This window comes from Oenanthe melanoleuca, chromosome 3 (genome assembly GCF_029582105.1).
Source record: "Oenanthe melanoleuca isolate GR-GAL-2019-014 chromosome 3, OMel1.0, whole genome shotgun sequence".
NCBI lineage: Eukaryota > Metazoa > Chordata > Aves > Passeriformes > Muscicapidae > Oenanthe > Oenanthe melanoleuca.
In genome coordinates this window covers 84,215,977-84,241,347 of record NC_079336.1, presented here as the reverse complement: position 1 = coordinate 84,241,347, position 25,371 = coordinate 84,215,977, and the positions used below count along the sequence as shown (strand labels likewise).

At 35.8% G+C, this 25,371-nt stretch overlaps 1 protein-coding gene across 1 annotated transcript in view; it reads left to right on the top strand.

The window, feature by feature from the left end:
* Nucleotides 1-25,371, top strand: part of CAMKMT (calmodulin-lysine N-methyltransferase) — a 211,214-nt gene that overhangs the window by 152,198 nt on the left and 33,645 nt on the right. The window contains exons 4-7 of the mRNA XM_056488788.1: nucleotides 15,121-15,181; nucleotides 18,111-18,165; nucleotides 19,218-19,281; nucleotides 24,406-24,472. Coding sequence (XP_056344763.1) covers nucleotides 15,121-15,181; nucleotides 18,111-18,165; nucleotides 19,218-19,281; nucleotides 24,406-24,472 — 247 coding nt within the window. The remainder of the gene's footprint in view (nucleotides 1-15,120; nucleotides 15,182-18,110; nucleotides 18,166-19,217; nucleotides 19,282-24,405; nucleotides 24,473-25,371) is intronic.

Below are 25,371 nucleotides of genomic sequence, written 5' to 3'. Positions count from 1 at the left end.
TCTTTTTAGGGAAAATAATAAAAGAAGGATGATTCTATTCACTTTTTTTTTTTTTTTTTTTTTTTTTTTTTGGCAACTCTTTTGCATGGAATCTGCTGGCCTGTGCACTTCAGATTTAACTTTGCTGTGGATCTGTCTTCCTTACCAAATGGATTGTAATTTTCTGAACCAACTTTCCACTTGAGGCTAATCCTTTTAGGAAGAGGTAATTTTCCTGTTTATCTTAATTGACATGTTCCCTAAATTTCAATCTCTGCATTAACTTGACCTTAATTATGTGGCCTCATTGATAAAATGAAGGTTACCCAGGCAAGCTCCATGCATGATTAATATTTTTTATTGTGTTTGTAACAATAAAAAATCACAACCCTCTTCCTAATCTTTACCTCCAATAATTTCTAAACATGAGTGTAAAAAATATTTATGCTGCTTTTTGGTCTTTTTTAGGTTCTTAAAAAATAAGTATGATATCTGAGATATATACTTTGATGCTTTGATTTCGTAAATGCCATCATTCAGTCTTGATAGGTTTGTAGTGCTTAATTTTTCATTTTTTAAAATTAATTTTAATCCAGTCAAACACGCGTTACATACAGTAGTAGATTATTACAAGTTGAACGTCTTCTAATATTGTCAGATAGAATGGGTTAATCTTAAAGTTTGAACCATTGATTCATAGCTTTTAATCACTATTTACCTGATTAAAATTTGATTAAATATGTCTGAGCTATAGTAACTGCTGACTTTAACTTAGAGCAAGCAGTAAATGCCTAAAATTCATGCATTAGAAATGCATTTGCACAGTCACAGAAGGCTGAGCAGTCTTGCAAGTAGGAGAGGACTTCATGCTCCAGGTGTTTTTGTCCTGTACAATTGAGTTGTTAGAAAGAGACTACAGTACTTTGGGAAAATCTAGGACTGCTGTTATTATCAGTAACATTCACAGCTGGTTTATAGTAAAATGCAAGACACTGTAGTCTGTGAATAAATATCTTTCTGACTGCACAGGATGATAATTGCTCTGCCAGCACTTTCTTTGGCACCTACTTATCTCATCTGAAATGATTGATAAAAATATTTTTGTACTGACGTTGAACACTTCTAAATTATATAATGATTTTTGTATTATTTCACATTTACTCCGAAGAAAGTTCATGCTAAATTGAGTTTCACCACTGTCAGTATCTTTATTAATCAGAATAGGAGAAGTACGGTGTGTTTCCCACCTTTTTGCACAAGATCAATTTTTACAGCAAGACTTCCTCTTTCTTTTCTTGGAGCGACATGGAGAGTTATGCGGAGGATATCAAGTCACTGACTTCAAACAGAAGACAAATTCACTAAAGTGAAAATGATTGTGATAGTTCTCTAATTTCCCCCACAGTGTATGTAAAACTGACTTTTAAAGTGTTTAGTGGATAATGGATCATGTAAGGTCAGTACTAGCCATAGCTGTTATGGCTATTATTTTCTCCTTTCATGGGAGGGTGCTCAGCAAAATGAGATTGTCACGCTCTTTTTTTTTTTGAGAGGACAGCGACAGACAGTTAAAAGCCTCTTCATGTAAGGATGTTATTTCATAAAGACACCAGCACTGGATTATCCCCTTCACTTTAAACTTCTGCCAGCTTGTACAAAGAGATAAAACAAAATAGCCCCAATCCCAGGGGTGGAGAAGTGCTGGCCAGATCTGCCCATGTCCACAGCTTTCATTTTGATTAGTCACATGTGAGGAAAATTCACTTAGGCTGAGAGGTAAATTTAATACCAGTTATGCCCATGCTGTTCATATCACAACCATTTTCACATGATGCCACTTAATTCCCTAAGAAGCAGAAAGGTAAATCGGTGGCTGGCCAGCTAAGGTGTCATAATGCATTAGGACCAGGGCTCGCTGCAGGGGATAATGGTTCTGATTGCTGTTGACTCATGTCTCCACCAACTGCCTCATGTAAAATAAGTGACATTTAAAAGGCATCAAGATGTGAGAAGAGGTGAAAAAAAAAAAAAAAAGGAAGAAGGAAAACCAGAGTACTAAACTTGCCACTTGAACATAAAGTCCCTTTTTCACCCTAAGTGGTATAAAAATGATAACTCAACATGCCATAGGTGACCTGTGCTGTGCTTTGAACTTCCTGTCTTGTGTTTTTAGAGAAAATCTGTAAAATTGCTTCTGGGAACTGCTCCAACATGTTATCATTTATTTCCCATTTAATTTTTTTTACTGTTTTTTTTGCCCTTGGATATCAGTCTATTCATCTTTTAGAAAGCCTAAGGCTGAATCAAGTTGGGGAATGGTATACAACAAGAGGCAGCCTAGTCTCTGAAGGCCCATTTAAGTCTATTTTTATAAAAAGAATCAAATTCCAGTTTACAGTAAGCATATGCTTCAGTTGACATCTGTTTCTAAGACTTGGATGCTTTGTTTGCATAACAGGCACCAATAAATGGCCTTGTTTTAAGTCTGCTCACTCAGTTGTATTTGGGTTGTTCAGCTGGGGATTTGAGTTGCAGCTGATCCCCTACCGCTCATAGCAGATACGAAAGGGAAGAAAAAAAATCTGAGAAACACAGTCTTATTTATTAATGCAGATTGCAGCATTCTCAATAAACCTTTTTTTTTGTTAGATGACTGCTAAATACTTGTTTGCCCAGGTAGAGAAACGTTTGAAAGTATCAAGTATTAAAGAAAATAAAAAGTTTGGGTGTTTTTTTTTTTTAATGCTGTATTTAATAACATTTGTATGGTTCTCAACTGACAAAGCATGATGCATGTAATGCTGGGAATTAAGTGGATGATATGCTTAAGAAATGCATTTGTTATGGCAACATATATTATAGTGATTTTTAAATATTACTTTTGTTTTCTTTAAGCGTCCAAGCCCTACTGATAACACAGTCTAAAATATTTTGTAAGTAAAATTTAATTATATCTGCTTTCTTAGGAAAGCAAATTCTGGACTTCTCAAGGAAGAATTCAGAGTGTGTGTGTTGCTTCTCTAGCTTGCAGAATATAAGCCTTTCTCTGTGAAGTGATGCATTCTGCAGCAATTATATGATCTTTCTCTCATATATATAACAGTTTAAACACATTTCTATGAAACCTAGGTAATGCCTGTAAACAGTACAAAAATGTATCAGTACTATCACAACTCTATAATTGCCTTGCTTAATAACTACTGTAGTTTTTTAAATCAAAAATATCAGCACTGCTTCCTTGTTAGTATTTTGAACTTCCCCCCTAAATTATTGTGAAGTGCTCTCTCATAGTGTAGAGAATATGTAACATATTTCAAGTGGGTTTACTTATCAACTTTTTCTAGTGGCACCAACAGCAGTAGTGTGAAATATATCTACTCCATTTACTCTTATCCGTTGCACCTACTTTCTTTTTCCCTTTAATTTTTATATATGGTAAAAATTTCATTGAAGAGAGATTTTAGATGACAGGACTGTAATTTTAAAACCAATAGAAGAGGTGTAAGCAATTTGAGCTTAGCTGAAGCATAATCTTAGGTTGTCAAGAAGAAACCCATTCTCCCTATGCTAATCAATCAGTATATCAACCAACCAATCATCTCCTCAGCTTAGCATATATCCTAAGGTTTGATATATCTATTAACTGCCCATCATGCAGCTGGTCTCCAGTTGATGAGATTCCCCCTATCTTGGCATTTGGAGGCAGACAACTGAGCTATCAGAGCCTCAGATAAATACTAAAGTGGAGATTTCAATCCTGTTCCTGATAGCAAAAGACAATCCAGGAATATAGAACATATTTTTAGAAAAGAACACATAGAGAATTACATTTTCAACAGTGTGTTATATGTGAAAATTGCATATATTTCATGATCCCTTCTCCCTCCACCCCCTCCCTTCCCAGAAGTAGCAGGAAATTACTCTTATATTGTGACTCAAACTCTTAACAGAAAAACAGAACAAGAAAGTGCTAAAATTCATTAACTGCTAAAAAAAAAAAAAAGGAGGTTTTTGTCATTGCAGCATTAATACTCTATTGGTGAAGAGCTGTATGAAAATAATGTGTCACAACATACTTAAACCTTAGGGGAAAAGTTTGAATTTCAGAAGATTATACAACTGCCTTTCCATTTGTGAAGTCTGAGCTCAAAACTCATTAAGTAAAAACATAAACTAGATTTTGAAGAGTCTAGTTGCTAATATGGAAATTTGGCATGAGATTTAACATAGTGTTTCAAGGTGCAAGAAATGCTGTAGGAATTGATGACTAACTGTCTTGGCTTTGCCATTAGTAAAAAAATGCCTCAAAAAATAGAGCGGCCTAGACTGCATTTTGTAAGAACTTCCTACTCCCTAGGGAGAGTCCTAGGGTCGCCCAGGGGTCTGTGGTCACCATAGAATGGAATGTAGGACACAAGGAACAGGTCACCCATTCAAATTGCACTGTCAAAAATAGGTCCCAATTTCTGTGCTGGCATATGACTGAGCAATTCCTGAAGTCAGAGGTGTGTGCTCACGTAATTAAAAATTTGATCAATTCTCTTCCCTGACCTACCAACAATAAACATAAGCATATTGTTATGAGGTTAGCTCATAGGCTTTTTCATGCTTTCATTTAATTAAATTGAGTGTAATTGTTTGCTTTGCTTTCGTTCCTTTGTTTCTGAGACTTAAACCACTGGATGTTCTGAAATACACTCTCTCAACACTGAAAAATGGCGTAAGTCCCTAAGCTAGTCAAAGCATATTGTTCTTGACACAAGAGCACTTAAGAGTCAGAGTATAGAAAACTAAGTTTTTATACAGCTCTACAGTGTTTTTCAGCAGAATTCTTGTAGCATCTGTCCGTATTTTTATGCCTTTTAAAATGAAAATGTAGTCAGGTTGTGGTTTATTACAGTAACATGGAAATGTGGAAGTAATCAGGGAAAATATTTCAGGCTACTTTGAAGACTAAATTGTACTCTTACTGCTTTTGTATCCTCCTTTACCATAACCCATTGAAACACTGATTTCTTGAGATGGTTACCCTTAGATTTGACTCTACAAAATGATCCAAAGCACTAATAAATATTAATATAATGAAAGCTACTTTGTTTCTCAGAAAGACCATGCATATTTTAAATCATAGGCTGATTCATTAGCTGAGATACTCAGGCATAATACTAGCTGAAGATCTGGCCCATTGTATTTAGTGGTCATGAAAAGTGCCAGACCAACATCTGTGGTTCTTGAAACCCGTTCAGGCAAAACCAGCTTTGAGCAATGGTAGTGTAAGTTCTCTTGTGTTGCCCTATGAATGTATGTCAAACCTTACCTGGAAGGACCTGAAATCCTTGGTCTTTCAGAAAAAAAAAAAGGTAAGTATTTTCCTTTGATATAGATCTGCCTTAACTTTTACAGTCTAAATTCATATGGAATGTGGATCCATAAAAAGATGAGAAGTCCGGTTCATCTTTGTGCAGCGTTCTCACTTACAGAATTTGTTACAAATCTTATTCCATGAAAGATCCATCCGTGAGAGATGAAAACAATGTTTAGTGATGTAAGGAGGTTTTAGGTACCTTCCAAGATGGTTGTCAGTAGTGTAGACTTGAAAATTGCACAGTTAGCACCAGTTGAAATTACCCCAGGAGAAAGAATCAAGGCCTCTTCACTGGAGGGACCTAACAAATGTGTCTAAGAATGTGAAGGATGCATGGTTACCATTTGCCGGTCATGAAATTCGGAGTACTAAGATACACTGTTTTGTTAGACAAGTGCTGTCCAAAGCCTTCAAATTGAACTGTGCATTCAATTATTATTTTCACTTGTACCCAGTTTATATCTCCTGCTTGTATAGAACAGACACTTTTCTAATAGTTTGGTTAACTGTGTAGAATGTTGGAATTTGATAAAGGAGAAAAATATGAGTCAGAAGCTGCTGGGACCAAAAAGGTGTTGTCTTTGTTTAGTTAATTTGATAGGAGAAAAGTCAAACAACAAATCACAAACCAAATAGAAGAAATCCAAGCTCTAGACACTACTACTGAACACAACCAAAATCACCCAAATAAATTCCACTTTATTTATCTTGAGTATTACATAAGGGTGCATAGGGCAGTTAGACAATTTTCCATGTTCTGTATCCGATACTTGAGGAAGATAGCAATCCACATTAATCTACAGGTTTTTACCTTCTCTACCTTTGATATAGCTCTAAACCCCAAAACAAGCAACCAAATGAACCCAAACCAACAATGAAACCCCACAGTGAGGAAAAAAAAACCAAACCCCAACCCCCTCCCAATTAGTTTCCTCACTTCATCTACAGACAAAGTGAAACTAGGATATTGGAATTGACAAAATAGAGATACAAGACTACAGCTGAGATATGGTTGATTGTATCTCTAAGCTATTGTGAATGCTGGGAAAAGGCAGTTATTTAATTGAGCTATCCAACTATTTGCCTGGACTTGGTTCTTTAAAATCTTCATTCCTCTATTTAGTTTCTTGTTTGTGAAGCAAATAAATATGTATGCTCTCCAGGTTTATTGTTAGATATTTAAATGGTACAGTTCAAATACCATTGAATATTCTTTTTCTACGCTTCTCAGAATGAGTGCTCATTTAAATCAGATATTATGAAAACCGGATGACTAATCCTAAATTCAGGTGTACTACCACTCAGGCTAGGCAGATTGCTAGTTGATCATGCTAAGATGCTCCCTTATCCATTATTGGATCTGAAAAAGAGGAGGATTAAGAATTATCTGACTTCTCAGTTAATGTGCAAATCATCTAAAAGCTCAGCTTAGAAAGGTCTTAGAAAGCCGAACAGCACTAAAATAATAATAACATCTTAAGAATTTTTTAATAATATAAATGTGTCATATCACATTTTTAGAGTGAAAATAGAGTTTTGTGGTTTATATCTGAGATGGTTTTTTATCTCTCTCTTCCTGTTTTTGTAATTATGTATGAATGTTCTAGAACTCTACTTCTAATTAAAATTTTTTATTGCAATTAGAAGTTATCACTTGGGACAAACTCAAGACTATTCAAATTTAATAACAGTTGCATTACTTTCAGGTAATAGTAGAAAATAATTTGATAAATATGTTTGAAAATGAGTATTGATCTATTTACTTTTAACAAAGCATAAGGCAGGGAAGGAAAAGTATATCTTGGGAAATATATTTGTATAATGGATCTCTGATCTTTGCAGGTGTTTTGTCTGTAATGCGTATTTCTAGTATCTTTCTCTGCTCTTGGTTGTGGTGAAAAAGCCCTTCATTGAAAAGATTGAAACACTATTTTTCTGTATTTTCAAGGGACAGGAGTGTCTGTGTACCAGAAGGCGTCCCTTAATGTTCCCTCTTTGCATTTTTAGGCTAGTTGTGCTGTTTGCTATAGTAATATTTGTTTTAGCATTTCTATCACTCCAATATGTATACTTGCCTTTCAAAATCTGTGAAAAGTATTTAAAAAGAAAGGAGAAAATGCTAGTATTTCAAAACCCTATTATAATGCATTTTCAAATATGTCAGACACATCTTTGTTAAAATTAAACCAAGGATTGGTTTTGAGCGAATAGCCCTATATCCTTACAGATGCTGTGGATGGATGCATCTAAGCTGCTTATTATATTGATGGGTTTTGCTGCTCTGCAGCAAATGAAAACAGGCAGCTGCTTCCTCCATCAAAGCAAAAAGCAGCCTGAGTTTTTATTAAACGAGTGTTCATTTCTTCTATTGCCAAAATTCTTACACAAAACAAAAGAGCAGTTTTAGCACATTATTGCTTAACTAGACATGAACAACTGACAGCAAGTGATAAGCCTGTCTGCTTTTCACAACTGGTAATCATTTTTGGAATAGATGTTTTAATATAGTTGAATATAAAATTTTGTAATTTACATCTACAATGGTACATAAATTTATAGATCCAGTTTTTTGCAGGAGAATGAAGGCTATAATCACAAAAGGTTTGTTCCACTGTTGTTTAATTTTTAATAACTATTTGGAAACTAGGTACCCCCTCTTCCCCCCCCCAACACAAATTCATTCATTTGAAAAAGATGTTAAAGACAATCATACCAGTAGATCAGTAGATTTGCACAGTTGACCAATTTTTCTTGTGGAAGGGATATGCGTGCATTTACAGCTTTGACTTTTTACTGTATTTCCACATCGGTTCTACCAAGCTTCTTAAGTTTGTGCTCTAAAAGACATTTTCAGATTGCAGACCATCATGTTTCCCTCCTAGTCGTGAATAATAATGAGAGTGAAAGTGAGAGATACAGCGCTGAGGCCATTTTGCCTAGGCTGAAGATCTCAGCCAGTGCTTATACATATTTTTCAATGATCTGAATATCATGAATTCTGCTTTAAGTTGGAAGAGAGACAAGAGTTTCTACAAAATGTCTGTGCATAGGGAAAAAAATGTTTCTCTTTATATTCTCTTCTATTTTTTTTTTTTTTCTGGTGTTCTTGTACCTTTTTAAACTCACTTATAGCATTCCTGCTGTGGAAAAGTAAGCTAGCCATTCTCCCTACCTCAAATTACTCCTCTTCACTGGACTTAAAAGGTAGTTTGCCGTCTGCAAAAGCCAGGTGCAGTAAGGCACATATATAAGGTGCTACTGTAAAAGCTATTAAATAATTTTCTTTTTTCGCACTGTTGCATTTATTGCTGAAGTTACTCACTTGTAAATACTCTTGGAGTAAATTTCAGAATGGAAAGCCTCAGACTGGACAACTGGACTTTCAAAATATGTTAGCTCTTAAAGATGCTGGCATTTGAGGTGGTCAAATGTCCTGAGGGACACAGTACTTGGGAGCTGTCCTCCTTTTGCTCTCAAATTCATTTTTGTAGTAAATAATTTTACAGTTCCAGGCACACCATCTGCAACTAACTTGCATTAATGACTCTTTTTTTATCTGCATCTGCTGGTGTAAACATAAAATTTTGTGTACTGTAAACAGAGTGGAACAACAAGGATTTTCTTCAGTGAGTTTTTTCTTTGCTTAGCAAATTTCTCCATTTCTTCATTTTACTAAAGTGACCAGGTTTGTCTTTGAATTATTATGGAGGTTATTTTCTATGGAATATTTCCACTTCTCTGTACATGCATTTTATGGTATCTAAAAAATGAATATTTGTAGTATTAGTGCCTTATTATGAATGTTTACATTTTTTAATTCAATACGCTTAGGTGGGATTTTAGGTAGCAGGGGTTACCGATTATCCTTTCATCTGTGTCACATTTTGCATGCTGTGTGAATAAGGGAATGAAAATAAAATATTTACTTCCTGACTATACCGAACAACATTTTTTTAATGGTAAAATTATATTGAAGAGGGGCTTGAGGCATGGAGTTTGAAGAAAGTTTAGAGCTAGAAATATTTTTGAGAGCTATCTATGCTAACTACAGCAGTGCAATTATTTGCGGGTAATCGTTACTCAAGCAATTACTCAAATTAGAACACCCATGTTGTATGTTACTACCAATGTGTACTTGGCAGACCTACACTGTGCATCCACTTTGTATCTAGTCTTAATTGTGCTATTCATAATTTCATCTTTTAACTTTGACTTGGAAATGAAGTTTACTGCTCCACTAGCAGCAGAGCACATTATATTGGTTAGAGTTTAATTTTGAAATTCATTCCTAGGTACTGTGCTGTTGAACCTTGATTTTGATCTGCTCTCTTACTCTCCAGGACTCTCAGCAGATGTACTTGCTTCTTGCTGTGCATGGAGGTGATGATCCACACAAAAACTAACCAGGATAAAATTACCAAACTTACCTTCCCATGTGACTTGAATACAGTCACTTAGTAGAAAATAAGGTTTGGTGCTGTAGAATTAGGGCTGTGACAATGCTACAATGCTCTATGAATGGAAGAACCTTATTTTAAAATCCTGGCATTCCTTATGTTATATTCCTGGAATACTTTTTTCCTAGTAAATACCTTAGTTTAGGGGATTTTCCTTCTTCTCTACAATCTTTTACCAGCGGTGATGGGGAATAATTTCCTGTTGGGACAGGCCATTAATTTAACACTTCTGTGTTACAGTCTTACTGTAGTGCTAAAGATTTTTCTACTCTCCACTAACTGTGTGTCTTGGTGTGGAAGGATAAGAAGTGCCTTACTTAGGGTCAGAAAACAATTCATTATTGTTCAGTGCAGTTGTTGGTACAACTTTTGAGACATTATTCATCACTTTGACCAAAAATGCTTTTTTTCCCTTTCACTTTGATGATGAAGCAAATAAGGTGATAGTCAAGAATAAGGACATACTAGAAAAAAGTATCTTTTTGAGTATATTCATATGGGGAAAATGACTGACGTTTCAAATTTAAATTGTCTTTGCTTTTGAGGGTTAAGATAGGATTTGTAGAAAATTTACTTGAGACTTCAAATGAATAGGAAGACATCTCATAGTTTACTAGTGCAAATGAAAGAGAAAATTTGAATGTTGAGATCAGGCATCTGTACATGTGGCTGTGGGAAGTGCTAGGGAAATGTGAAAATACTTTCAATTTGGCTTAGCTTTGAAAGTAACTTCTTAATCTGCTAGCATGAGTTAAGCAGTTGTAGGAAAGCTTTGTGCCTCCCACTCAGAGCTCCCAGGGACAGCTCACCTGTCACCTCCAGTTGCCCCCTGTGTTTCCTGTGTGTAGTGCTGGCAGACAGTAGAGCAGAGTTCCACTAATCTTGCACTAGCCCAGTTAAAGTAATCAGTAGCTACTGTGATTTCTTTGTACCTGTGGAGCACTGCTGAGACATAATAGCTCCGATAGTCAGATGTCTTTCTTAAAATACATGTCTCAAAATTCTTTTCTGCTGACATGATGTTCTTTAAGAACTTCACATGAGATCTCAATATTTGTTATCCAAAGGTTGGCAGCATTCTTTAAACTATGTGGTAAAAAGCAGCAGGAGGAGAGAAACATTTTTTTTAGATTTAATACTGGATAATGTATTTCTGGTAGACAATTTTCTGTACTATCAGAGTACTCAGCATTTTTAGATTTGTTGCAGAAGAAGCACAGGCTTTGTGTAGCTTTGGTCTAGTGCTCCACCTGATCATTAAAACACAACATCCTCAGAAGGCTGTTTTCACGTGGTTCAGTCCACGTGGCTTGAAGGTTGCTTTAAGAAATTCTTTAAGAAACAGTTGTGCCCTGACTAGTGCAGAAGGACCTGACACTTTCTAATAGCATGCAATATGAAAGTGATAAAACCAACTTATGTTTCTTTCCATTATTATGATTTTTTTAGTGTTGTTCCTCTGTAGAAAGAGCTTGGGTATCTTTTTTTTTGTTACATCATGCCTCATGGTGTAAGGATGACTTGGGTTATTTTTCTTGACCTTCCCATAATTTCATTCTATGTGTCTAAGCAACTTAATCTGTCTCTGTCTCTTACTTTGGTTCCCAGTGCGCAAACTTGGGACAGTAGAAATTCATGATATCATCAAATTCTTGTGAGACTCCATTGCTGTGGTGATGTTTTATGATGTGGTGACAAGTGCTGTAGAAATGCCTGCATTTTATATGGCTGTGTGCATTTGAAGCATTTCTTTGTTCACCATTGTATGATTAAATGATAATATTTTTCTATTCCTACTGTAATAGGTATTATAAATCTGTCTGGAAGTAGATGTTCATCTTTCTTATGGCATTTGTGGTGGGAATCCTGCTCCATCCTAGTGGTGAAAGGATACTTCAAGAGTTGAAATGTGGGCAGGCATGAGCTCTGTCTCTGTCCCATGTCTTCAGATATGCCCATTCTTAAGGGTGTCCTTTGAACACCAGTGCAACTTAATTTTTTCATATGTTTCAATAGATTCCAATGCTTTCTGGCAATTATTCTCTATTTTCAAGTTGTAGTTTTCAAGGTGATAAAGAGTTTTAAAACCCCCAGTAAAGCTACAAAATATTTATTTTTTTCAAAAAGAAACTCTTGTTTCTCTCTGTTTCATCATACAGTGAGATTTTTTTAGCCCTCTGTCTAGTACTGGTGGAATATTTATATTTGGGGATCTTTTGATATTCTTTTGCCTATCCATCTGTAAATATTTACTATCGTTTAAGTAATTGTACATGTAAAATAGGTAGCATCCAGTGTTGTGTATTTATAGTCAAATTCAGAAATCAAAATGAGAATAATTTTATTTTAAATATGGAAGAATTATTTTAAGTGTGTTCACAGGGAACTTAATCCATATCCATATGTATGTTTGCAGAAGATAAATTACGCTTTTCACAATGTAGTAGTAGTAGTTGTTAATTCATAGGAATTCTGCATTTCTGTATTATAGCTATATGTTTTCTGGCAGAAGCAGAACTATCTTTCTTATACTTACAACTTCAAAATGTAGGTCATTGTGTTGGCAAAATGTAGGTCAGAGTGAGGAGGAAGACAGAATGCAAACTCCTCCACATGGATCTTTAAGCTTATCCCTGTTTTGAAGGTAAAGAGGCTTACCTACCTGTTCAGGCACGAGAAGCTTTTCCTTTTACTAAAATTAACACTGGTATTCTGGCTTCTGGCTTTTTGGCTTAGCTGGGAGCACTGTGTGCTTCCACACTTGAGACTTGTTCATGAAAGACCTCCTGACTCCTGCTTCTTCAGCTTCCAGATGCTTATACCATTGCTGAGGTCCTTCCTTCTCTGTGGAGGAAGGCAGTGGGAAGGAAAGCTGTGCACATTGCTAGCATGTGCCTAAAGAAGAGCATTGTCTTTGCAAAGGTGCTTCACCCTTCTCTCAGCGCAGAGCTATCTGATACACCTGCAGTTCCAACCTGCATCAACATTGTAATGGTAGCAGGGGAAGGAATGGTGACCCCTCAGAAAAGATTCAGAGACACCATTCAAAGTTCCCTCTCAGTAATAACTGCAGAAAAGTGAAAGACATTTGACTGAACGTACTAAAAACTCAGATGTTGAAGGATGTTTGCTACCATTGACTAGTATTTTTAGAATTCACTCAGGCTAGAAGTTTGCTATAAAAAGGTTTCAGTTTTTATATTTGTGGGTGTGATGATTTTTTTAATGTGAGATATTAGTATTATAAATGGTATTAAATTAGCTGTGTCTTCACTAAATATTAACAAAACTTCTATTGCTTGAGTACACACCAGTCACTGAAAACGGAAACATTCTTTATGTTATGCACTAAAATATTTAAACAGTTATTATATTTATTGCTAAATCTGTCATTTTTGCGTATTTCAATGCTCAAAAGCATTGAAATGATTAAAGGGAGATGAAAAACCCTGTACAATTCTTAGTATATGTTTCACTAAAGAATGGATAGTCTTGTGTGAATATTTTCTTTTAACCCTTAGCAAGTCTAAGCAAAATAGCACATTCAAAAATACCTGATCAGACTGAACTGTCATAAAGAGGACAAATACAGGTATTGCATTAGTAGTTTTGTCATACATATGTATCATTGGTCTATTTTTTTCCCCTTAAATACCTTTGTAATACAAAAGTTATATGCAAAGGTTTGGACAAATACTGTCTTGGCTTTTGCTTGATCTTCATACAGTGAAGACATTTTTAAATTTTCATTATTTCTCACTAAGAGTGAGGGTCATTCAGAATATTTACTGGATGGAAAGGAAGAATTATATTGATGATGGTTCGATCCAGCTTTAAGTGATTTAAAGGATGACAGTTAAAAATGTAGTAATGTTTTTAGCCTTGAGAACAAAAAAATGGTTAAAATTGTCTAAAGGACACACATACATAGTAAGCTGCATGGAATTTAACTTACTTGTCTAGAAATATCTAAAATATGCTCTATATGTCAAATAAGTTTACTGGAACCATTGAAATGTCTGTAGCTCATAATGTGAAGTGTCTCAATTCTTCATGTGTGTTGATGGAGGGGAGAAGTCGATTCTGGGTTTTACCTGTGGACAGACACGTAAAACATGGTTTTTCATTGCTAAGCAACCACAGATGAAAAACACATACAACCATAATTCAACTCCATATGCCTTTGATTCTTCCTCCTTTGGAAACCCTTGCAGACATAACTCAAGCTCCTGAGTATGACCCTGTTTTTCCAGGAGAGCATGCAAGGCACACAGGATCTGTGCTGCCCTCTCCCTGGGCCACAGCACTTCAGCTGGACATTCCAGTCAGGTGGGAAACTGGTCTGGCAAAACAGCCAGTTTCTGGAGAGACTGGTTTTGAAGGAATAAATTTACATGGAACCCTCCAAGTAGTTCTCAATGTTGATGATGACCAGTGTAAGTTTTATGATGGAAGCTAATAAATTAATGAATAATACAGATTAGGTGAAGAAAGTGTGATTGCGCTTGGCTACTTCTGTAGGAGAGCTAGGGGAGTTCAAATTAAAATGGCAGGGAAACAATTATAAAATGAGAGAGGAGAGGTTTCTTTATATAGCAGGGTGAAGCTGTGGTGCTTCCTCGTGTGGCTCTGGAAAGTTTACTACAGAACAACCAGAAAAATCCTTCAGTGCCTGTTAAAAAGAACTTAACACTTGTATTTCATCTTCTTCTTCTTCTGAACTTCTTGAGCCACAACTAGAAATGACACTTTTATTGCCCTAGTCCTGTATTTGTCCTTAGCATGTGCTGCTGATCAATCTCCCTTACAGACTGATGCCTGACCTAACAAAAACTAAGAGAAAGGAGCTAAATAAAAAGAAACTGGAAAGAAATGGAATGACTGTAGGATGATGATGATGATGATAATGATGATGTAGCTAATGAAAAATGAGAAGGCTCCTCTTCCCTTTTGGAAACAGGCTACAAGGCAATGTTGGCTGTGTATCTGGCCTGGTACAAACATGTTGATGTTCAAGTGAATTAAATTTTATATTACTTTTAAAGTCTTGAGTATTACATGGATATGTCTAGATGTATGTTTATGCGTGTGCATGTATCTATGAATTTCTGATCATTAGTTGTGATGAAATCTATGAAATACTCAATTCCTATGCTTAAATCCTAGGTCTTCTTTTTATTTTTCTATAGTCCATGTTATTATGGAAAATATAGAAAATAAAACAGTGGGTAGAGGTCTGAAAATGGCAGTATGCATTCAAGTTTTATTTTAGACCAGAAAGAAATCTGTTCTAAGAAGGCAAATATCTTTGTTTTATAGGTCTCTGGCCATCTGAAGAAGTGCTGGCTTACTACTGCCTAAAGCATAATGAAATATTCAGGTACAGAGTTAAACATAAAAAGATATTTTCCAATCTCTTAGTTTTATTGTATCTGCATGGTAAAGATTGCTATGATTTAAGTCTTCAGATTAAATTTAAAATGTTCAAGGTGAAAGCATGTTGCTCTTAACAAAGAGTTCTGAGCTGCCTTTGGGTACTAATATTGCACAGCAAGCTTTCTGCTATATGTCAAAGACTTTTGATTTCCACTCAAGGCGTTTTATTTCACTTTGATTTTTGGGAAACAAAAGTGAAGTGCCAATCGATCAGTGCTGATTGTGAAGGTCAGGAAAAATAAGATATTCTTTAAACTGACATCTGTTGCAAAAGCAAGCAAAATATTATCTGTAGAAATACATAAAAATCACTGCATATAGTAGGAGGAATTTGCACCTGTGTTGTGAAACAGTTTTGAAACATCCTTCACTTTTATTCAGAACTTGCAGAAGACAGCTATCAAAGCTCCAATAGGACATCTAAATATAAAATCCATCCTGCATCTCATGAGTATACTGAGATTTGCACTTGGCAATCCTTGAAGTTCCATTGTCTGGAGGATGAATTGGGTGCAAAAAAAGCTATTATAACAATGCATTTGGAGTCATAAATTGTGTTCTGTGTGAGGATAAGGCAAATACCAAGTAAACCAACTTGGAGTATACAAAATCCCAGTCTGTGTAAGTATGGTGTAGGGTAAAATCAGGAAGACTAAACTCTAAGTCCCTGCTCCTTGTACCAAATGAGCACCTGCTTAGACTCCTATCTATAACCAAAGACCTGTTCCCAAAGCATGCCCTGGTCCCTAAAGTCTCATTCCTGCTGCATCCACCGCCTGAGCGAGGTGCAGCAGCTCTCATAGGGGAGGCAGCTCACACACCTGATCTGGCAGCCACTGCTCCTTCCTCCCAGGTTGGTTGTGTGCCTTCTTCTGCTGTAGTGACATCCCTGTAGCACTTTGCTGTCTGGCCCCATGCTCGTGTGCTCTGCTTCTCCTCCAGGGCTCCTTCCAGCAAAACTCCAGTGCTGCTCATTCAGAGGGTATTTCCTAGTTTGGGTATGTAAGCCGTGATAGAGACACCGATCAGTCAAACTTTCACAGAGTAAATGGGCAGTTTCACATCCTGATTTCTCAGGATTATACCCTTCTGACAGTACTCTCACAGTAGAGTTTCTTATGTTAATTCTCATTTATAAATGTCACTGAATATTGCCTGAGAGACAGATATAACTTTTAAAACTTGCTAGTGAGGGAACTTTGCACTGAAATAAATTCCATATGCATAAATATTTATGTGTGTAAGTATATGCTCCTATAATATGTACATAAAAATTTGGTTCAAAATGCACTAAAAGCCTCACACTGGATACTTTCTGTGTTTATTTCAGTAAGTATGATTTTTATAAAGGAGTAGGTGCCTTGTAAGCCTTATATTTAACCATATGCATGTAGTTTTAATATATAATACATTTGATTTTGAAAAACTAAAACTTTTTTGAAGAAAAACTTAAAATCATTCTGTTTAAAAATCTAAATTGCGAATTTCCCATATTTGTTTTATATTCTTACTGGGTTTATGTACAGCTTGTTCCTCCAGCCTATATCTTTCTTTTGTCTCATTTTGATAAAACAGGACAACTAGACTTTTTTCAAATCAAATTTGTGGTGTCTAAGAAAAATAAAACTAACCCGTCCAGACAGTGAGCATTATTATACAGTCATACAGCCTTGTCTGCTCGCCTCAGTGAACAAAATATCAGCATCTGTATACTGATACTGATACGGCATCCTAGGTGCTCTTCCTAAATATCAGTGTTGAGTGATAGGGAGGTGACCCTTTCAGATAAAAATAGACTTTCAGATGTTAATGTTTCAGAGGAAAATAAAAGGTGCACCCCCCAAAAAAAACAACAAAAAAACAACCTAGCCCCCCCAAAGCCAGACTCAACCAAACAGTTTAGCTAAAATTCCATTTTCTGCCTGTCAGGAGTGTCTCAATGGGAATGCTCCTGCCATAAAGCAGCATGTTCCCAAACTGAGGCTCTGCCTTGCCCCAGACACTGTTTCACACACAGTTTCAGTGCGGGGTCAGCATCCCTCCCTCCTCCCCTCCTGGGGCAGGCCATGGCTCTGGAGGACATTCTTTATGGCTCCCCCTGCAAGCTCCCATCCGGCACGCTCTCTGCGCCAAATTATATTTCACATGCACGTCTTAATAACAGCGCAGTATGGTCTAAGTTAAAAGCAGCCTTTTAGACCATGTATTCAGCCCTTTGATCGGGCTCAGTTTAGGCTCTTGACACTAACTTCGTTTAGTTTTCTGAGGCTTAACCGTTTGCTGTTCCCATCGTTGTTCGTAACAGCATTGTTTGTAGGTCACTTGCAGTTTTAAGTGCTAATTGAAGGATCAGATTTCTTCGTGTGTTAATTATTTTGTGGTATACGACTTGCTTTAAAACTTCTCTCTTTTTAATATAAAAAGGCTTTTAGGCATAACTGTATGGGAGATATATAAATAATATTAATTTCCCCATTTACTTCTCTAGCTGTTTTTGCAAGAATGAATGTGGATTAACATTGTTATCCTTTCCTAACAATTATCTTTCGCTACTCTAGCTAGTTTAGTTCTAAAAGACAGAGCCATTGACAAGGGAAAAAAGGGAACCTTCTCAGATTTTTCAGCTCAGCGGTGGTAATGTTGCACTGAACACTAATGAGGGAACCCCCACTGATTTGCCTGCTTTGTGACTTTTCTATTTCATAATTATTTTTAAAACGCAAAACGACATGAGGTAGCCTAGTCATGTCTCTACAACTTCCTGGTAGCTCAGTTCTTACTGCAGATGGCAATTTGTTCTTGTAACATATATGTCTCTCTGACCATTTTCATCTAATTTGTATGGGTTCTACCATTTCCTTTCTCTCTTTCAGGGACCTTGCTGTGTGTGAGCTAGGGGGTGGCATGACATGCTTGGCTGGGCTCATGGTAGGTCTTTTCTCAATTCCAATCCCATTCAGAGGAAGAAACAAAAGGAAAAATGTTCCAGTGCCTCCAACTGCTGGGTCAGAGAACTGTCAACAGCCTCAGCTGCGGTCAAGCTGCAGAGTCTTGAGAGACCTTCTAGATTGACTTGCTTTAGTATCATATTGATTTTATGGTTGCCTCGATGAGCAGAAACATTTTACCTCGGTGTAGTCAATATCTTTTGTTGTGACATTCCAGGCCACGTACGGTCTGTCTTTCATTGCCATAGCCGAAGCTTTTTTTTTTTTTCAGATTATAGTCCCATTTGCTAAGATACAGGAATAGCCTGGCGAATCACAGTTGGAGCACCATGATATAGCTGCTAATGTTTTGCCTGCATTATTACACCAACAAACATGATCCAGAGCTCTCGGTAATTAGATTCTTTTGAATTAGATTGGCCATTCAGGAGAGTCGTTCACCATTCTCTGGGTTCTGAGTCATGTATTCAGGAGATATTATGTAGCAGTGCAGTGCATTAGACAAGTTTTTATGTCTCTACAAATAAAAGCATATTGTTACACTGATTGGCATTTGACAAACCTGTCGCTCTTATACAATGTGTCGAGGTTACAGCCCAATGTGCGAGCATGTCAAAGCTCACAAAAAAATTACCCTTACAAAGCCATCTGCCTGCAATGCAAAGTTATATGAAGGGCATCAGGCAGTCAGACAGAAGCAAGCTGAAAGGCAGAGTGACAGCCTTGTATGATGGCTCTACTAGATAAACAGAAGCCCGCAAATGAAAGCCTCTCAGAATACCATCATCGGCTGTCACAATGCAATTACGGAACAGAATGATAGCAAGATAGAGGCTCCCGCAAATGGAATGATAAAAGTATTGACTGATTTGATTGAATGATTAAAATAATGCAGACATAAAATGAAAAAAGATTGAAGATTGTTACAGAGAAATAGGTGAGGAAGCATGATACTGAAGGCTTGTCACTCCTGTCTTCACTTCCACACAGACAAGCATATTTGCTCATTGTTTGCTGTGCTCTTTTTTTCAGGTTGCTATTTCTGCAGATGTCAAAGAAGTTCTGTTAACTGATGGAAATGAAAAGGCCATCAAAAGTATCCTTATTCAGATAGAAAACTGGTTTGTTGTGCTCGTTCCTTTTTACTGGCTGAGTAACAATCGATATAAAGACAGTCAGCATGGGGCATATTAAGAAAAAGTCCCCACGTAAGTAATTAAAAAACAGATGTGGAATATCTTGAACAGAGCAGCAGCTTCCCCCATAATAAATGCTACATTTTCTCCCTTAATTAAAAACGCACGTGTTGGTATAGAGCATGTACAGTAGTAAATATTTCTCTCGTGGTTGAGTGCTGGAAGATTCATGTGTGTATGCTGCACATTACAGGAGGTGTAGCAGGGAATCAAATCATTAGCTCCCCTTCATGTATCTGTTTTGCATAAGAGCTAGGGTTTTTTTCCTACTTTCAGATACTAGCCCCTTAAAATATATCCAGCATTCAAATATTTTGAGAGCTTTTCCAGTGAATGTTGAAATGTTTCATTGCTGCTGCTAAGTTATAACTGTCTACTAATTACCCATTTAGTCTGCTTAATAAATTACCAATTTATCATTATTTCTCTTGATGTAAGATTGCAAAACTCCTCTGTCCCTTGTAGGAAGTATTTTACTGTATTTCTTATATTAGAATAAATTGCTATTATGCCCTTCTAATATGAATAGATAGTTCATAAAATTGAACTGGACTTGGGTTAAGCAAGAGAATGAATGAGCATAATTTGTGGCCACGTTAAATATCAGCACAGAACAAGAAGAGATATATACGGTGAATACTAATAGCCCTTAGAAATTGAGAGGGAAAAAAGGAAGATATCTATTTGCTTTTGTTCCCTGATAATCTTTCCATTTACATTTTCTGGTGGGCTAATTTTTCAGGATTTGGTTACTGCAGCATCAGAATGATTTCATTTCTTTTTGAGTTTGTATGTATTTGAGAGCTAACATAGAGAGTACTTAGTAAAAAAATAACTTGAACTGATCTGTGGCTTAAATAAATTGCAGTTGCTGATGCCTGTTAAAACAGGAGACATTTCAGTCCAATAATATTAGCTACTACCTTTCAAAAAAGTCTTTCTCGGTGGTAACTGAGGTAACTATAACTGCTGACAACACTTGAACAATTTCATGTTAAAAACAGTCAATCCTAGATCATATCTGTTAAAACTTGAAGTAAGCCTGCTAAAAATCTCTTTTTTCTTGAAAAGGCAAGTTCTCACCTGTGTTCTAGGGATTCTTATTTTTTTAAAATTCTAATATGGTTAGCCTTGTGTCTTGAGGAGGAAGTATTCATTATTCTGTGTATTTTAATCAGCACCATCCCTTCCAATCTTTCTTCCATGTCATTATGAAGATAAAAAATGTAGGAGAAAAGAAGTGTTTCAAAACTAGCCTAACAAAACAAATTCATGTTGTCTGGAAGCATAGGTATTTAACAAAAGGTCATTTTACCCACAAAAAGTTTCAGGTGGGCTCAGTAATCATCAACTCAGCAAATGTCTTGCATAGCAGATTCCATAAACATACCTGAACTTTTTTGAAATGTAGAAGTCTTTTATAACAAGGAAAATTGGCGAGTGCTAAAATATTCACTCAGTCCTTGAAATTAAACAAATAAAAGTTCTTTTTTTTCCTGTAAAAGATACTGTTAATGTTATCTAATTATCACACCTTAGTTTTTCACAATATGTTTTAGAAATGTCTTCTGTTCCCAAAAGTCTTACAAGAGGTCTTCATCTGTATTCACTCAGTGAATCCCTTTCAGGGAAGCGATTGGTGGACGGCTCTAACAGGAATTTATTTTTCTTTTTTAACATTTGGTGCTCAGAAGGCTCAGCATTCAAAGTGCTTTTATTGTGTTGGATTTTACAATGGGCTTAATATTAGCGGGGTGCCAAAGTGCAGCAGGCTAAGAACTTTACCGTGTAGGTGAAATGTATGCTTAAAAGTGCACATAATAAAATTTCTGTTGCTTTTTATATGGTTTATGGACTTCAGTAGTAATTTTGTGATCTGTCTTACGGTAATTTTCTTTCGCACTCTTTTCTATAGTGACTGGCTATAATAGAAGTTTAGACTAAATTTAGACCTGTTTCAGCCCCACCAGACTCACTGAAATCAGGGTAGAATTTTAGGTGTAATTGGAAGTAGCATTCACCCCAAGTGCCACTGACTACAAATGCTGTATTTTTGCTAGTTCTTATTATTGCTGATGGTATTTTTCAATTGTTTAGCATACCAAATTAAGCTAATGTGGAATAAAATACTGTTTTCTTTTCTAGATTCTGCTCTTCAGGAATAGTTAATGTCTAGTATTATGTTTTTTATGTAGGTATTATAGATTAAAATAATCTTGTTTTAAAATTACTGTTTACATCTTCCCTTTAAATTTCTTAGGAAGCTTAAATTACATGCCAGTCATACTATAATATCCAAAAATTACTTTCCAAAAAGTAAAAGTGGTTGTCAACAAAAAAGAAAAAATATCCCTGTCAGAAGCCAGGAAATCACCAAGCAAGCCTGCTAATTATTCTTAATGGGCAAGATGAGCACATTAAGAAACAAATGAATACATCAGTGAAATGTAATTGAAAATCGACCTGGCAATAGTGCATTGCATCTGAGAATCTGCCTTTGTATTATCAACATCGTCATAATTATTGTTGTTTTTGTTGTTACTATGACTATTCAGTGAGCATAACTAACAGCTTTGCTTTGTGAAGTCTCAAGCTTTTGAGGATTTGATTTTTCTTTTAATTTTTGATATGCTTCCTATTAGTCTCCATTTCATACTGCCACATGAAGTATTCACTATGTATGTTTTCAATATCCATATTATGATACATTATTGAAATGTTAGAAGTTAAAAAAAATTTACAAATGAATCAATTTCAAATAATTGTCATTCTAACCCTCTCATTGTGAAATACATTGCTGTATTTTATATTAATCAGTGATCTTATGTATGATGTTTATGGAGGTTTTAAAAAGGATATTATGAGTTTAGTTGCTAGACCATTTAAAAGACTTCACTCTAACTCCTTTTGCTTATCATGAGCAGGTTTGAATTGATTCAATAGATCATTTATGTTGCAAAATCAATAAAATAAAGACAGATGTTACTCTTTTTGCAACCTTGTTCAGGACTTTGTTGTTGATTTAGTTTGTTTTATCTAAATTCTTTCAGTATCATTTAAATAAGGAAAGTATTAGGATTAAAACTATAGACATTTCAAGTGAATAATGAAGATATACATGGACAAAGTTATCAGATTCATCCCCCATTGTAGTTTTGGGTGATATGCATTCAGATATGAATTTTTCTACTTAGCTTGTATCTGTGATGTAAGTCAGTCATGAAAATAGAATGTTATTTCCTCAAAACACTGGAAGCATCTTTACTCACTTTGACATGTCCAAATCCAAGCATGAGGCTCAATTTAGTAAAAATTGTCTCCTATTTCACAGAGGATGTGTACTTTCTGCCATAGTTCGTTTCACATCATGCACTGGTGACTTGAGCTACTGTCTGAAAGCATCGATAATACAAAACATTTTTACAGTGCACTATAATGGCCATTAAAATACAGTGTATGGATCTTTCAACAGTCCAGGGAAATTTAGGTTAGAAGGGTCGTATTTAGCCTGAATGCCCAAAGATACAGGCTCCTAAATTATTTTAAAAGTCTAGTGTTAACATGTTTATAACCCTTATTAATATTTTCATTCAGTTATATAATTTAAGTGCAGTGAAGCTAATTTATCAACAGTGTTATTTCTGCCCCTGTTTAAAAGAAGCATGATCTACTCATGGAGTTATTTTTGCGTTCCTTTTGCAGTGCAGGTATAGACCATTCATTTACTACTCCTCATTGCATATTGTGGAAACTATTTAAAAGGCACATCCAAACAGAGATTTGTTTAAACTATTTCCTGTCATTCCATTTCTACTTTGAAGTTTATACGTCACAAAATACCAGTTGTCTTTTCCAGTGTTTGGATAGAGACTTTCCTGAAATAACTTTTCTTAAATAACCAACTCTGTTAGGAAGGTAAATTATATGATTTCAGCAAAGCAAAGAAAAAGATATATCAGTGATATTTCAAATTAGCCTGACTCTTGTATTCAATTTTCTTACAACAGCACTTTCGAAATATCTGATGTATTTTGTGGACTTAGAAACATCCTCCTAATTAGCATTGGATTTCCTATACCTTAAACAAAAAAGAAGGATCTTTTACATCTTTACCAAAAATGTCCGTTTAAAATAATTATTTACACTTGAAAGTGAACCATTCAGGGATGTTTGGATTCATACTGAGCAACAATTAATATTCTCATAGTTTTCACTTACTTGCTACACCTTTTCCTTCCAGTGGCTTCTCACTAACCATGAATGATTGATCATGATGGTTATCTTTCTAGCCATGGGTGACTGGGCTCAGCTTCCCCTGAAACTTCTCCATGATAGCCCTTGCTTTAACCTGCCTGAATGGCTACCTAAATTTGTGACTTGAACTTCCAAACAATAAGAAGCTGAGACACAAGGCTGAGGTACTCTTGTGATATCTAAGGGGGAGAAAAGGCATTTGCACTCTTTTAAGGTGGTTCCAAACCATTCTCAAGAAAGCAAATGGACTAGAAACTCCTTTGCCTGTAGGTTAAGGTGTCCCTGTTGTGTGTTAGATTCACCTAGATAGAGCCAGGAACATAGGTGTGTCTCCGGTGGGTAGGCTCTTAAACACATAAACCTCCAAAATCTCAGCATTGGATATAGTCATAACTAGACTGGACATTTAGTGGTTTTAAAAATTTCAGTTCTCCATGACTGTAAATCTTGTATTTGTAAATAGTTGCCTTTAAATATCTGAGATATGGGAAATTTTTTTTTTCACTTCCCTCTATAGCTACAGGATTAGAAATTCCTTAAATGAAAGAGTAAATGGAGGTAGGAAACCAGAGCAAATTGCTGCATAGATATATGGCTGATGTGCTGTAGTAGCAATATAAAATGTATGCTTCTGAAAAAAGATTGACTCTTAGCACAGATTAAAGAAGAACAAACAGATATTATGGAGGCATTAGAAATAGAAAATAGTTGACTTTATATTTTTATTATTGCTCTAGTTTTGTAGATAGTTCTTAACAATTACGCTACAGACGTAAATGAGATCATCGCAAGAAACCAAAACGCCGGAATATTTAAGGCTCAGAAAGTGTCAAGCTGGTAAGATTCTACTAAACTTTTTTACTGATTCTTGCATGTGCTTCTGTATTAATGTAGATGAGAAATGTATGCAAAAGTGTGAAAGTGTGACCTGTGTTACTGATGTTCACACAGGTTTATATATATAATTAGATAAGTGATGCAAGACAGAAATTCGAAAGTATTTTTAAAAATGAGCAAATACAGTATAATTAACCTCGGTAACAAACTGTCTGTTTCCTTTTTCTCTCTTTTTAATTTGCACCCTCTTTTTCCTTTTTATCTTTTTTAAATTTACACTATGTCTCTTCAATCTGTGATTCAGTGCATGGTTGAAATTTGTCTGCTTCAGAGTCAGCACTACCTGTTGTACTGAAAATGAGATTTGGAATGAATGTATCTAAATCTCTGTCAGATTTCATTTTAAATAGCTCTGAAAATTCAGGGTGACAACAAATCCCATTTTCCCCTGAGGAAGATGTTGTTGGAGCAACCATGGAAGGTTTTTTGGTCATCCTGTCTGTGTGATCATTTTTGTGTTGTCACTGTGAGGACAGATGGGGAGCATGGGAACCAAGAACAGTGTATTCATCTCTTGCAGTACTTTAAAAGTAAATTAAAAGGCATTTCATATTTGTGGTATAAGGTTAAGAATGAGAAGATGATTATCTGAGAGAAACTAGTACACTCTTATTTGTGTGTCTAAAATTTTTTTTGATGTGTCACATTGCAGAAGGGCACTCAGTCCTAAAACTGACAAAAGTAAAGCTGAAAACGTGCTGAGGAAGGCAAAGTGTTAATGCAGAATAAGCTTACTCACATGGAGGGTTAAACCCATATGGTTTTAATGGCCATCATTCACATCACTTAATCCTATGCCTATGTAGCTATTCTGTGTGGAGAAGTTAGTTTAAGTGAGC